Here is a 16,065-nt window from a genome sequence, read left to right on the forward strand (position 1 = left end):
TTGGTTCCCCAGGTGTCTGGGGCCCCAAGACTAGGAATGGCGCAGGGCTCAAACTAGGAGTATAGAACGGCGAGGTGGGGGTGATGGAGGGGTGAATGTGGCTTTGGGAGTCCCGGCGCACTGGCGCGGAGAGCTGCGCTATAGCACAAAACTCTATTTTTAAAAGGAGATGGGGGCTGGAAGTTATCGAAGCTTGGTAACAGGGAGGGCCCAGGGGCAGCCAGATGGATAATAGCATTACTATCTTGTCCACAGCACTCTGCTTCCAACCGCTTTGAAGAGAAGAATATTCAAGATTAAAGCATAAGCACTGGCATTAGATTGAATTCATTCCCTGGATTACCACCATTTGGAGGAACAGCACCTTTGCTGTGCCTGCAGGAATGAAAGATCTTTGTTCATGCTTACAGATTACACTTGCAACACAGGAGCAATGTACCTTTGTGGGACACCCACTTCCTTTGGATAACACTAATTAATGTAGTTGTGGACATTCCACTTCGAACTCCTTAATATTACTGCTTTCTCTTGGCTAGGAGACCTGGGAATATTTGGAAAGAGGGGTTTCAGGGACACACTATTAAATGTTTTAATGAGCTTCCCTACTTTGCAGGCACCATAAACCAACCCCCATTATTTATTCCTCTCCCATGCCAATGCAAATCACAAACTCTTTCCACTTTGCTTTGGCTAAGCAGAGTCTAACTGTACCTCACAGAGGCATTTCCTCACTGCTCTTCATTTTCCTCTCCACCCTAGACAAAGAAATATCAAGAGTTTGGAGAAGTAATGGATATTCATGAGGACCCTAGCACACCTCAGAATCAGTGCACAGCCACCTGGGGGAGAGGAATCCAGTGCTCTCTGCTTCCCTAGGGCACAAGGAGCAGGCACTGCTATGAAGCCAACTGTTCCCTGCCTCATTTCAAGCCAGTGCACAGTTAGAGCCAGGACCTGATGCTGGAGTCAGCTCCAAATGCAGGATCTTGGTGTCTTCGGCTTTGGACACACAGGTGGAGGTTAGACAACCTGTTCTTGCATAGATTAGCTTCTCCCCTGGCTAAGATAATCGAGAGAGAGAGAGAGAGAGAGAGAGAGAGAGAGAGAGAGAGAGAGAGAGAAGAGAGTCAGAGAAAGAGAGAACGCTCATGGGAGGATGGTTTTTAGCAAGATCTAAGCTGGTGTAAGACAAATTAGGACTCTGAGGCCCCTTTTTTAGGGCTTCAAAGGACAGTTGACATTCAGTGTGCACAATTTATTTGTGATCCCACCAGGTTAAATATATTCCATAAAAATGCATTTGTTGCCGGGCGTGGTGGCACACTCCTTTAATCCCAGCATTTGGGAAGCAGAGGCAGGCGGATCTTTGCAGACCAGCCTGGTCTACATAGTGAGTTCCAGGACAGCTGGGGCTACAAGGAGACCCTGTCTCAAAAAAGCCAAAAAAAAAATATGCATTTGTTTGTGTGTCTAGATGTTCATATGTTTACAATGAAAAGGATAGAAGCAAACTATCAAATTAGAACACTGATTATTGTTTTCAATACCTTTTAATTTTATACTTTGATTGATTAAAGAATTCAGAATACTATCCATCAGTTTGCTTGTATTCCCCATCCTTTGTCTCTAGTTAAGAGCCAACATTAGTTTTGTATCTTTGCCACAAATAATGACCCAATTGTGATTCATGACCAGGACCTGCACTCCACACCAGGTTTCATCAGTGTCTTGTCAGCTCTTTTTTTCTCTCCAGAACCTGCGTGCCTCTTCTTCAGCCTCCTCACCCTGGGCTAGAGCAGTGTCTCGGGCTTTTTCTTTAGTTTGTTTTGATAATTTTGAATAGAGAGGAACTGGAACTTTTCATAACATGCCTGAGTTCATCTGATGTTTTGTCTTATTGTCACATTGATTATGAATAGAGGACAGAGAGGGGAGATCATTGTGAAGTGTAATTCACATCACACCCTAAAATGGTGCAGTTTAACAAATGTATATTTATTACAATAAACAGGTTTTTTGCTGGTAACTACAACCTTGATCTTTGTACTGAGGTATTATTTTTTTCTTGCAAAGTGACTTTTCCACATTTCCATATAAAACCACTTAGAACAAGTCAGTAAATTCTAGTGTGAGTACTTGGGGGTTTTAATTTTTTCTTTTTGCATATTTGTACTTTCTGGATTTCCTACAAATGGCCACTGGATTTGCATGGGAGAGGGTAATAACAGACAAAGGGTTTTCTCCCCATTTGCTCTTGTCGATTTAGCAAAGCGGTTCTTCATTCCTTTCTTCCTCCTTTTCTTCTTCCTTCTCTTTACTAATTTTTTTCTTTTATAGAGAGCAGTAGACGTCTGTCTTATGAATTCATCTCTCTTACTTTGTTCTTTCTGTTTTTTCAGTACCCTCTGAGCCCTGGACAACAGTCTTACAGTCTTTTTTTAAAGGCAGGGTCTCCCTGTAGCCCCACCCGACCTGAAACTCACTATGTAGGCCAGGCTGGCCTCTATCTCACAGAGATCCTCCCGGCTCTGCCTCCCAAGTCCTGGGGCTAAAGACATGTGCCACTATACCCATCTTTTTATTTTAACTTAAAAATTTTGTGGACAGTGGGGATGGAGAGATGGCTCAATGGTTAAGAGTGCTTGCTGTTTTTCCAGAGGCCCAGAGGTTGGTTTCCAGCATGCACATGGGACAGCTCACAACTGGTTGTAACTACAGGCCTAGGGAATCTGACATTCTCTTCTGGCCTCTTTAGGCAGCTACACCTATGTGGCATATACATACATACAACGCACACATAAATAAAAATAAATCTTAATTTCTATCTTTTCTTTCTTTGGGGAAAGGGGGCACAGATGTCATGGTGCATGTGTGGAGGTCAGGGGACAACTTATGAGAGTAGGTTCTCTCCTACCTTATATGTTCTGGGGATTGAACTCAGATCATCAGGCTTGGCAGTGTGAGAAACAATGATCCTCACGTCATAATAAGAACACTTTCATTTAATAATAAAGCACTGGAGACAACTAGTAAAACCAAGGCAGTCTATTTTATAATCTTACAAAGTCAGGCATCAACCTAGAATGACACGCATGCTGATTGAGTACAGAGAACAGTTTATAAATTCTGAATGCATGGCCCTTCATCTCTTTTTTGAATAATCAGAAGGGGGTAATTTTATGTATCATTTAGGTCCTGTCTTTCCCGCTGTCCCTCATGTTTGGTTTTTCTCAATGAAAACTGTGCATGGGTTCATCTCATCATTTTACATCCTGCTTATTTTAAAAGTTAATGGATGCAAGACCTTGCAGGCAAGCTTGGCTGTAGAATTCTACTGTAAACTTTTAGTTTGGGTGGAGGTAGATTATCAGAATTTGGGTGTATGGGATACCTAGACTAGCAGGCATTTTCAAGGGTCCAATGCTTTGTTTTCATTTGTAGCTAGACCCAGGTTGGCTTGAGGTACCTTTGAAAATGAACCATCATTTTCAATAGGTAGCAAGCACCTCTACCTACCAAGCCATCTTGCTGTGTAATATTGAGCAAGACTGCACAGAGGAATGCCACGATGACGATCGAATTAGGAGTCCTTTATAAGCTATCTAGCAAGCCAGTGGTCAGAAAGGGGCCTTGTTCCCAAGAGGACTCTTGATGATGAGGAGAAGCAGGGCAGAGTTTATAAAGCTTAAAACCACAATTACATCATGCCAGGGGCAAAGCCTATAACCACACTTAGGTCAGATCACCATAGTTACACTAGACCAGGGGCAGGTCAGTTAACAAAGAGGTTTTCAGTTAACAAAAATTTTCAATAAGGAAAAAGTTTCTCAGAATTGTAGAAACAATGGGTTCCATAGAGATTCGGGTGTAGCTGTGCAGGAGGACGTCCTATCTGGACATGCTACCTGGCTACTTGTAAATTTCCTAGTATTGTAGAAACAATATACTTCCTGAAACTACCTGCATGAGAAGTTCTGCCTAACTGGCTGCAGTGGGAATGGCTGGGCAAAAACACAAGGTAAAGCAAAAGTCAGCTAGAGCAAAAGGAATTAGTTTTGCCATTTCAGCTGCACCATATTTTAATTTAGTAATTTAATTTAAACCTTTTTAATTTTAATTGTAGTAAATTATATACATAAAATTCAAAATAGCCACCATTTTTAAATTTATAGTTCAGTAATATTAGGTATATTCACACTGCTGTATAGCAGATCTCCCAGAATTTTCATTCTACAAACTGTAACTACAGACCCATTAAATAAGTCTTCATTTCTTCTTTCCCTGGCCGTGGCAGCCAACATTCTACTTTCTGCTTTTAGATGTGACTGGAATCATAGACTGTTTGCCTTTCTCTGGCTGGATTATTTCACTTAGCCTAATGTTACAGCACATGCTAGGATTTCATTCATTTTTCATGCTGTGTATATATTCACACCATTTGTCCATTTATCTTTTGTGGGTTGCTACTACCTTCTTAGGTACTGTGAATAATGCTGCTGTCACCATCCATATTTAAATGCCTCTTTAAAACTTTGTTTCTGAGCCAGGTAGGATGGTGTATGCCTTTAATCCCAGTACTTGGGAGGCAGAGACATGTGAATCCTTGTGAGATTGAGGCCAATCTGGTCTACATAGAGCATTCTAGGCCAGCTGGGGCTATGGAGAGACCCTGTGTCAATAAAATAAAATAAAATATAAAATAAAATAAAATAATGAATAAAGCCTTTCTTCTAATTCTTTAAGTGGATGTCCAGGAATGGAACTGTTGGATCATGCAATATCTCTTACATTTGTTATTACTGATTCCCAGAAGTGCTGTACTATATTCCATCCCCACTGAAAGGATACAGTGTTGTTATTTTCCACGTCTTCACATAAACATGTTTCTGTCTTCTGGATATTAGCCATACTAATGACTGTCAGGTGATAAAAGGAAACTCTTAAAATATATTTTTAAAGTCTTCTTCATGGCTGTGATTCCATAACAATGATTCAGTACAGTTATTTTTGGTGAAACCACCCAAAATAGCTTAATTTGGGTTGGAACATTTGAGTTAGGTTCATCATCATTGATATTGCTGAGGTGGTTAAATTGTAATAAAAGGCTCTGACAGTCTGTACCCCCATAGTGTCTGATCCAACTTGTCTTCCCCTTTACTTCCCACCTAACCCCAATTTAGAAGGAAAAATCTGTGGAGGATATTTATATTTGACATATCTACAAAAAAAGAGGTAGATTTATTAAATGTTTTTCTAATGAGCTAGAAGGAAAGTAACAGTAAAAGCAACAAAATAATTTATTTTTTAAATCTTTTCAACAGAAACTAGTGTGTTATATTTATTTTTTAAATCATAAATTTGAAACAATCAATAAGTAATTTAAGATAAAAATATTAATATCCCTGTATCCAAAATCACTGAAAAGGTAAAGATAAAGAAAGAAAGAGCTAAGGACAAGAGAGGAAAAGGATTGAAGGAGAGAAAATGTTTTCTTTTTAATATTTTATTTATTATTTTTATTCTGTGTGTATGAGTGTATTGCCTGAATGTGTGTAAATGCACCTGTGTCATGCAGTGCCCACAGAGGTCAGAAGTCGTCGGATTCCCTGGAACTGTAGTTACGGACAGTTGTTAGTCGCCAGTGGGTGCTAGGAATCAACCTCGGATCTTCTGCAAGAGTAGGTAGTGGTCTTAACTGCTGAGCCATCTCTCTAGCCTGGAGAAAATGATTTCAATACACACTGAGCAAGATAGTAAGATGCTAACAGAGGATTGTACCAAAATGGTTCGGCAAATACAGACATTAAACAAAGGTGAAATGTGAGAAGACGTAAATCTATATTGCTCTAAAAAATTTTTAAGCTCATTCCTCCTGTTTCAAAATGACCTGTTCTCTCAAGCCTTCCCAAGATTTTTAAAGAGTTACACAAGCCACCCTTCCCTTCTGTCACAGCCCTCTCATTCTCCACTTCCCACTGCTATGGTTTCTTTCAGTCACACTTCAGTGAACTTGCTTAATCAATAACCTCCAAAATGCCCCAGAAAACAGAAAAGCAGTTGCATTCTGGTTCCCCTCCAAGATCTCCAACCATCACCCATCAATCTTCTGCAGAGAGACCTCCATCAAATCTATGTGTGTCTGAATCTATTTTCTGTGGTCAGTGCAGCCCTGTTCTCATTCTATTCAGTGACAACTCTAGAACTCCCATCTTAGCTGTCAGCGTTCTGACAGTGTCCAAGGCTAATTATCCCAATGTCCTGACTCAGGTCTTCATTTTTCCCTGAACTTTAGGGCATCTCTGTCCATCTGCCAATTGGACACATTTTTCTATTGAATATCCACTGAGACCTGTGTCACTTGATTAAAAAGTAGAGCTTATTACCTAGGTAGACTCTCAACAGTTACTTCTAAGTCCATAGCATTAGAGGCCAGGCAGTTGGTCAAGGGTGACTATTAGGGATAGACAAAGATAAGACATGGAAGCCTGATGATGACTTTCATGTGGAAGTGAAGAGGGGAGGAAACAAGGGTGAATTCAGAGTGTCTGGTGTGAAGGAGCCAAAGCCAGGACAGTTTAAAAGACAGGTACTTTGTGCTGAATATATGAAGGGGAATCAGTCAGGGAATACCAGGAAGAGGAAACAGTTAAAGAGACAAACCATCACTGCCCAAGGAACTGGAAGTTAATAAATCTTCTCCGTCATGATTTGGCCATGAAATTTGTTACAGAAATCTTGATCTTTGCAGCAGAAGGTAGAAATCTTCAAGTATTCATAATACGCGTTTTCAAACAAACACAAGGCAGAACAGTCCAGTTCAGTGTGATTGTGAAGCCACCCATCTAGAAGATAAAAGCATTTGTACTTAGTGCCTCCAAACCGCACTTGGAGCTCACAGTGAGAAGTCCTTCTCCCTCCACACCAAGTCTGCTTTCCTGAGCAGGAATGCATCTACCTCCCAGCAAGGCTATCTTCAGAGCAGCTCAAGCACATTACCTTTCGGTGAGTAAATGAAGAAATTCCTGGTTCTGCACTGAGAGTAGAAATTTGTAGTGCAGTTGCCCTTGCCTACCAAACAGTGTCCTCTCTTAAAAGAGCTGCAGACCTTGCACATCAGGGCTTCAGCTAGGGGAAACAGACATAAAGGGTGAGCAAAGGATTGAATGGACTACAGTTAAGGAATTCAAAGATAAAGCATGACCCTGAAGAATTCCCCCACTGTAACCTCAGGTGCAGATGTGCTGCATCTGCTTGGATCCCTGGACTCCTGAAGAAGCTGAGGGTTTGGCACCACAATTTTTTCTGCATAGGAAATAAAGCAAAAAGTATTCCCTTGGCTACACTGTCACTGTGCAATGAACAGTAAAAGCATCTATACACATGAAACTACCATCACCTGGTTTTTGAGAAAGATGCCAAAAATATATATTAGAAACAAGACAGTGTCTTTGACAAATGAAAGACCTGAAACTGAAACTACGAGAAGAAAAGGTAGTATGCACAAGATGTAGACACGCATAAAGACTTTCTCAATAGGACTCCAGTTCCTCTGGAAATAAGGTCACAGTCCTGCCATGGGACTGAGGTAGGATCTTATAAGGACAGGGAGAAAAGACTGGGAGAGAGAGGCCCTTCTCCAACCATCTGATCTGCTTTTATTTCTGAGAAGGCAGGAGATTTCAGACTTCACTGATAATGGCATAATAGTGGTCCAGAGAGACAGTTAAGTGTTTTCTGAAAGACATCTTGTCAAAGATAATAAATGAGTTGTGCTCACTTAGGGTCAGATGACAAAATCCAAGAGACACCTCAATCAAGACTACCAAGGACAGTGATTAGGCTGTGCTTACTTAGGTTCAAAGTGGCATATAACCTTGAGTCCCTAGCAGGCCCTTCTTTTTTCTTAGATTTAAATGGTGTCCCTCATAAATCCACCTTCAGCTTTGTTTATTGAAAAAAAAAAGCTCTTTAACTTTTACCCTTGTTAAAAATTAAACTCTTTGGGCAAAGTTACAAAGGAGGGTAGCTTCTTACCAAGTTTAGAGATATAAGTTGAGAGCCACCAAAATTGCATATATGCCTAGAGTGAAGACCTCTAAGTGCACTTCACTGAGAAGCCATGTGTGCTGTCCCATGTGGGTTACTCTCTCTGCTGGAATATCTTTCTTCCTATTTTTAGACTGCTCCTTGGGCAGCAGGCTCTGAAAAGAACTCCTCAAGCTGCGGGTGTGGTATGCAACTGTGGCTCTATCATCAGACCATGATAGGACCTCATGAAATTAAAGGCTTCTAATGTAGCAGAGGAAATTGTCAACTGAGTCAAGCAGCAACCTGCAAAATTCAAGAAAATCTTTGCCAACTATTCATCAGACAGAGATTTGTATGTAAAATATACAAAAAAAAAAACCAACCAAAAAACCTCAAGAGACTCAACAGCAAGAAAATAACACAGTAGAAAAAATGCTATGGAATTGAATAGGTAGTTCTCAAGAGAAGAAATACAAATGGCCAATAAATATTTTTAAGTATTCAGTGTCTTTATCTATCAGGGAATGAAAATTAAAACTATTTTAAGAGTCTATCAGATCCCAGTCAGGATGGCTACCAACAAGAAAACAAATTACAACAAATGCTGGCATGGATTTGGGGAAAGGCAAGCCCTTTCCGCTGTGGTGGAAATGTAAACTGGTACAGCCATGATGAAAATCAGTGCAGAGATTTTTCAAGAAGCTAAAACAGAAATACCACATAAAGCAGTCATACCACTGCTGGGTATATACTCCAAAGGCTCTGAATCCTATTACAGAGATACTTGCACATCTACGCTCATTGATGCTCTATTCACAAGAGCCAGGAAATGGGGTAATTCTGGGTATCTATTAACTGATGAATGAATAATGAAAATGTAGTACATATATGCATTACGATTTTATTTATCTTCAAAAAAAAAGAGAAATGTACAGGAAAAAGAATGGAACTAGAAAATACTGTAGTGAGAGAGGTAACCAGAACCAGAAAGAAAAATGCTACATGCTCTCTCTCATATGTACATCCCAGCTTTGAATTTTTAGGTTTGTGTATTTAATATAGTATCTATAGAGGCTAGGAAGCTAGGAAAGGCCCATTTTGGGGTGTCCTTAAGTGGAAATGGGGACAGTAAAACGTGATATGAAAGTAGAGAGAAGGAATACTGGAGGTGGAAAGGGTTAAGCAGAGGTGGGATTGAGGGGATTGAGGAGAGGAAGGGATGAGGCATGGCCCTAACTAAAACTAAGGATGAGTGAAAAATCCTTATGGAAACCTAGCATTCTGTAAGCTAAACAAGTAATATTATTTAAAACAAAGAAGGTGTTTGAACACAAGTATCCTGCACAGGAAGATACTGCATCCCAGAAGACATGGGTTATTAAATGAAAATCTCAGAGCCAGGGGTGGGATACTGCCCCCTGAGTTATTGGTGAGGGAAGACCCAGAAGCCCCACCAAACAACCAGGCTATTGCTACTGTTCTTGGTTGCCCATCAGAACTAGCTGGTAAGACCCTACTGTTGTAGACACAATGCACTTTGTTTGCAGGCCCCAGAGAAAGCAAGCTGTAACTAGCATAAAACCTTCCTCCCTGCTAGCTAGTTTTCATAGTCACTAAAAGTGCTGTGCAGGAAGCTGGGCCAGGAGAGCATCCTATGTTATAACTCAGTGGTGAACCTTGAATGCGACCATGCTGATTTTGTAGCAAAATGTAGCCACTTGTATAGTAATAGCACAAGGGTCCTGTGAACAACTAATCATTTTTGAATTGGATTTAAGGCCCACTTCACTTGGGGAAATTCATGTATGGTACAGTAAATCTGCTCAGAAGTCCTTGGCTTGGGGTAGAAGAGATAACTCAGCTGTTAAGACCACTGGCTACTTTTCCAGAAGACCTATATTTGTTTCCCAGTACCCACGTGGTAGTTAAAAACCACCCATAACTCCAGTTCCAGGAGATACAAAGCTTGCCTTCTGGTATCCGTGAGAATTGCACAACACAGTTGCACTTGCACGCATGTAGACAAAACACTCATACACATAAAATTAAAATGAATAAATAAATAAAATTCTTTTTTTAAAAGCCATTGGCTCAAGAGATCCTAGGCCTTACAGGGTACGCCTAATACTCTTTCCCAAAAAATGTTATTGTAGATGTGCCACTTAGGCTTGGGAAATTCACAGACAATCTCTGTGTATGTCTAGTTGTGGAACACTGTAATAATCTCTATCAGTTCCAAAAGAAGCTTCTTTGATGAGTAGTGACTGGGATATTTTCTGTAAATGTAAGGATCCATATTTTGCAATAGTAAGAAATTACATTTGTCTAGGAATGTGACAGACTTGGAGTTTTCTCTAAGATCTATGACCTCTCCAGCCATGTGTATTCATCTGTTTATAGTCCCACACATGAGTTTCCTCCCACTGAGTGGGCTTTAAGTCCAATTAGGTAGCTGTTGATTACCCTCAAGATAAAAGTGCCACTACTGCACCAATGTCATTTGCTGTGCTGGTCATTGATATGGTGATTAGGCCTTGAAGTTAGAGCTGGACCATTGATTGATGTTCTCCCTTAGCAGCTTGCGTAGTGCTCTCCAAAGCTATGAGAGCTAGCCTTCAAGGGAGGTGGCTTCCAGGTCAGTTCTAACACCATTACTCCAAATCCTGTGTCCAAAGTATGCCCTGTCTTCAGCAATAGGATCTTATCTTCAAGTTCTGGGAGTTAGTCAAGTGTTGTGGCAGTAATCTGTGTAAATTTGGGGGTCTCTTGGACTATCCTTGTCAACAACTCAAATGAAGGTTTCTCCTGTCTGGCATTGTTTCTTGTTATGTAGCCTTCAGTTATACACATGGGTTGATGTAGAAAATTTGTATGTGTCATTTTTCAGGTTTTTGGATTAATATGATAAAATTTGTATGCATCATTGTAGGTTTTTGGATTAATTTGATTCTCTCTGGTTTTTTTTTACACTAGCTAGGTGTCATTTATCCTCCTCTTTCTCTCTGTTTAGCCCTTCTTCCATGCCTAAGGCTCACAGAACAAAGAGCAAGGGGTAAAGAGAACACTAATGCATCCCTCAGTTCTCATCAAGGAAGGTCCCTCATGCAACAGAGGGCCAGTAACACAAAAGGTCACAAATGGCCAAAGCATAGAAAATAAGACTGAAGATTTTGGTCCTCGGACAGGACTCCTATATTAAACTCTGCCCACCCAGGGCACAGGGACCATTTTGGAAGAGGGGATGGAAAGATTATAAGAGCCAGGGAGGAGGTGCATGACCATATGGAAATAGAGTCCTACAGGCTCCTAGGACCTTGCTCATAAGAACCTACAGCAATGGTGTCAGCATGTACAAGAACCACGCAAACTCAAGCAGACAAAAATCCAGCATGGAACTGTGGAAATGGGCAGCAGGCCCCAATCTTAGTTGGAGAATTATTGGAAACTGATTATTGATGTGTGAGGAAGAACTGACCTTCTAAAAGGGAGGGACTCTAGATAGGCTGACTAGACCTCAGTGGATGAACTTGCACTGAAGGACATATGGGGACACTAACTTGACACAACAGGCTTTAACACAAAGGACATAATGCATAAGTTTCGGGGGTAAGGGGCTGTGGGAGGGTGCCAACAGGGAACGGAGTATAAAGATGATTAAGATGTTCTGTCTGAAATATACAAAAATTCAATAAATAATTATAAAAATGTTTTTATTGAGTTTTGTGCATTTCATATAATCAAATCAAATTTAGACTCACTTCCTGATCCACATCCTTCATAGCCCACCCCCCGGCTGAATTTCATGCATTCTGTCATATATGTTAAGTCCTATCTAGTCAAGCATTTGTACCCAGGTGTCCTACAGTGAAAATTCATCCACTGGAATCAGCCACTCCCCTAAAAGAGAGCCTTATCTAGACTTATCCTTCAAAGAAGGGCCACTCTCCCTCACCCAGCAGTAATCATTTGCCAATACTTCCTTGGATAAGGTTGGGGCCTGCTCCCCATTTCCCTCATTCTATGCTGGGTTTTGTCTGATTGAGTTGGCCTGGGTCTTGTGCATACTGTCACCATTATTGAGGTTCATATGAGCAAGTTCCCAGTGGCCTGAAAACCTCTGTTTCTCTATATTCATGAGCCAACCCTGGCTCTTACAATCTTTCTACCTCCCTCTTCCCCAACTGTCCCTGAACTGTGGGTGGGTGAGGTTTAATATAGGAGTCCTATCCAGGGACATACTCTGTAGTCTTATTTTCTAAAACTTGGCCAGTTGTGGCCTTCTGTGTGTCTCACAATCTGTTGTATGAGGAAGCTTCACTGGTGAGAGTTTAGGGATGTGTCAGTATTCTCTCTACCCCCTATTCTGCTAGGTGTAGAGGTTCCGCTGTAGACGTGTCACTTAAGGCTGGGCATCTCTCAGACATATATTCTGTGTTTGTGACCAGTTGTCTGGTCTGGAGCTCTGTAATAACCTCCATCTGTTGCAAAAAGAAGCTTCTTTATGAGTGGTGAGTTGTATACTTGTCTCTAATTATAAGGATCCATATTTAGCATACAGTAAGAACATCAAGAGATATGACAGAGATAGGGTTTTCTCTGGGATCTATGACTTCCCCAGGCATGTGAATTTGGCTATATTTACAGTGACACCCTTGATTTCCCTCCCATTGATAGGATAAGTCCAATTAGATATTTATTAATCATCCCCTAGAAAACAGTGCCACTACTGCACCAGTGATAGCTTGCTATGTCAGTCATTGATTATTAGGCTTTAGAGCTGGGTTGGACCATTGATTTATTTTCTCCCTTAGCAGCTTGCATAATGTCCTCTACACCCATGGGAGCTAGTCTTCAGGGAGAAGGTATGCCTGCTACTACAGTTTTGCTAAATGGACATGTTGTCAAATTGCCTTCTAAATATTTATGTGTATTCTCATAGATTAGTGATGTCTCCGATCTTTGCCAGAGAAGTCTCTCTCTCTCTCTCTCTCTCTCTCTCTCTCTCTCTCTCTGTGTGTGTGTCAGCAGTTAATTCAGACACTTGTCAAAGAGCTAAGAATAAGTGACTATTGAGTGTCCAGCCCTAAATGAATGGGACATCTATATAACCCATCCCCCAGGATCAGGGAACATTGCAGAAGTTGTGGGTGTGGGGAGACGATGTAGGAGATGGAAGATGGGGAGGAGCGCTGTGAAATTCTGTTTTCTGGACATGATATATTCACTGCACTTAAGAACTCACAGCAGCTGTGTTTACCCAACTCAAACTTACACAATATCAGTCGCCTTCCATCATGGATTAGGGAGGGACTCATAAGACCCACTCCTCTCTGAGGAGCTATTACAGTTAATGTGGTACAGGTCAGAGAGCCATTTTTCTTTAGTGATATAGCCACTGTTAAGTTGCCTGTGCTCCATCAAATAAGCCCAGACCCATGCTCTTGCAAGTAGCCCTAACTACAGTGGGTTGTTAAAAAAGACATGAAAGTGGGAGGAGAGCCTGCTGAGAAGGCACAAGAGGGCAGTGAGAGTAATGGGAGGGGAACAGCCTCAAAACAACAATAATGAGATAAAAAGGCAAAAATAAAACACAAATGGAGCCAGGGAGGTGGCTCAGCTGGTAAAGGCTCTTTCTGCCAAGCCTGATGACCTGAGTTCAATCCCAGGATCCATATGGAAGAGGAAGAGAAATGGCACCTGTAAATTGTCCTCTGATTTCTACCTGTGTAACAGCATATGTATGTACACACACACACACACACACACACACACACACACACACACACAAACACTAGAGAAAGAGAGAGAGAAATAAATGTAATGAACATTTTAAAAATAAAATGAGGAATAAATATTGACCTGGCACCACAGGAGGAGGAGATCTCATCATATTTCCTATTATCTGCTCTCTTTCCAAAAAGCGTCTGATAATCACATCTACTTGAGGGAAAACAATGTATTTGATATGAAAAATTGGCATAAGATAAGCCTTTTAGTGGCCTTCTCCTTCCAGATGACTGTACTAGACACTTCTAGAAAGTCTTGAGCATTCATCAGCTACCACTTAAGGCCAGTAAGGCATACTTAAAGACATGGATGTACAAGAACACACAATTCATTTCTTTCCTAGGGAGTGACTGATCCCACTCAGACCTTGGGAGAGACCTGAACTCTTTTTTGTATTGAATTCTTTGTGTACTTTCTACAGAGTATCTCAAATAATCTTAATCATCTTTATACCCCTGTCCCCACTGGCAGGGCTCCCATAGCTCCTGCACTGGAACCTATATATTCTTATCATCCCTATTAAGGTCCAATGTGTCAAGACAGTGTTCCCAGACATTCCCCAGTGCAAGTCCATCCACTGAAGTCTAGTCAGCCTATCTAGAGTCTCTTGTTTTAGGAAGACCAACTCTTCCTGACCTAGCAATAATCAGTTGCCAATGTTTCTTCAGCTAAGATTGGGGTCTGCTTTTCATTTCCCCAGTTCTATGCTGATATTTGTCTCTCTGAGTTTGCATGGGACTTTTGTATACTGACACCATTGCCATATAATCATATAAGCAGGGTCCCAGGAGCTTGTAGGACTCTATTTCCATATGGTCATGCACCTCCTCCCTGATTCTTACAATTTTTCTACCCTATCTTCTGCAATGGTCCCTGAGCCCTGGGTGGGTGAAGTTTAATATAGGAATCCTGTCCACGGACCATCAATCTGTAGACTCCAACCTGAACTCTTACTCTGGCAAGAGTCAGGAAGGATCAGCACAAGAAAGACCTCCAATTCTTTTTAGTCAGATCATCCCAGAATTCTAATGTTAACCTCCCCCTGCTCCCACACTACCCCAGCTAGTCAAACCATCATCCTAACTCTGCTCCCAAGCCATCTCCATCCTTATCAACACTGTCACTGCTGGTCTAGCCCTCTAGGGCCTCACTCTCACCTCGAAAGAACACAAGAGAAAAGGTCTCCAGCAACAGGATTATGAGCAGGAACTTGCCCATCTCCATCTGGGATGGCAGAAGATGCAGCAGGGCAGCTAAAAACCAGCAGGAAGTGCCCAAGAAGGGTCAGGACAGATGAGAGCAGGCTGAAGGCGCTGCTCTGAGGTGCTCCAAGAGGTAGGCAGGAGCTTGCTTTATAACCCTGACCATGGGTGTTTTACCACAGCACAGGCTCAGAAAAGCTTCCCACAGACCCAGCCCCTCCAGAACTTCCAAAGATAGAGGCTGTCCCTGGAGCCCACTTCTGTTCCCACAACTTGCTCACTTCCCCTTCCCACTATGTCTTAGGTCAAGCTCAGAACAGGACCATAGGCCTTTCATTCCTGTCTGGTCTTGGGTGTGTGTCGGGTGTGTGTGGGGGAACTCATAACAGCAGAGGCTTGCTCAGTATGTCCTGTAAGCCCGGATCTGCATCCGTGGCCACCATAACCCATTTATGGTGGATCTTCAGCCTGTCAGAAACACATCAAATACACAGAAAATACCACCTAAACAACATAGGAAAGGGGATATTGTGGATTCTTGGGTTGTTTTTTTACAAAATATGAAACAATTCCTCCTCCTGTAAACTCTTAAGTTTTCTAGTTTCTAAAAGCCTTCACTAACTAAGCAGGATTTACCCAATTACAGACTCACAGCTTCTGATCTACAGTAGCTGAAATGTTCAGAAATTCCACACATACTTCCTGATAGGCCTAACCTAAGTGCATGACACACAGGGCAAAAACCACAAAATAGTTTCCTAATTTAAAAAATTTTACCTTTCTGGGAACTGGAAAGATGGCTCAGCATCTTTAAGAGCACTGATTGCTCTTGCAGAGGACCTGGGTTTGATTCCCAGCACCCACATGGCTGGTAGCAATTGTCCTAATTCCAGTTGCAGGGAACACCCTCCTCTGACCTCTGCAGGCATTGCACAACATGGGAGCACTTACATGCAAAGAGGCAATACTCTCATATACATAAAATAAAAAATAAAAAATTTTAAAAATATTTTATTATTTTTATTTTATGTATATGAGTGTATTGCCT

The 16,065-nt window shown here is 41.4% G+C and overlaps 1 protein-coding gene across 1 annotated transcript; it reads right to left on the reverse strand.

Moving 5' to 3' along the window:
- Positions 1-6,684: 6,684 nt before the first annotated feature.
- Positions 6,685-15,033, reverse strand: LOC103735548 (secreted seminal-vesicle Ly-6 protein 1-like). The gene is made up of 3 exons (XM_008834852.1): positions 14,973-15,033; positions 6,997-7,125; positions 6,685-6,842 (listed from the first exon to the last, which is right to left on the reverse strand). The coding sequence occupies exons 1-3, from the start codon at positions 15,031-15,033 to the stop codon at positions 6,685-6,687; spliced, it is 348 nt and encodes a 115-aa protein (XP_008833074.1).
- Positions 15,034-16,065: the final 1,032 nt, after the last annotated feature.

This window comes from Nannospalax galili, unplaced genomic scaffold, assembly GCF_000622305.1.
Source record: "Nannospalax galili isolate Female #2095 unplaced genomic scaffold, S.galili_v1.0 scaffold690, whole genome shotgun sequence".
Lineage (NCBI taxonomy): Eukaryota > Metazoa > Chordata > Mammalia > Rodentia > Spalacidae > Nannospalax > Nannospalax galili.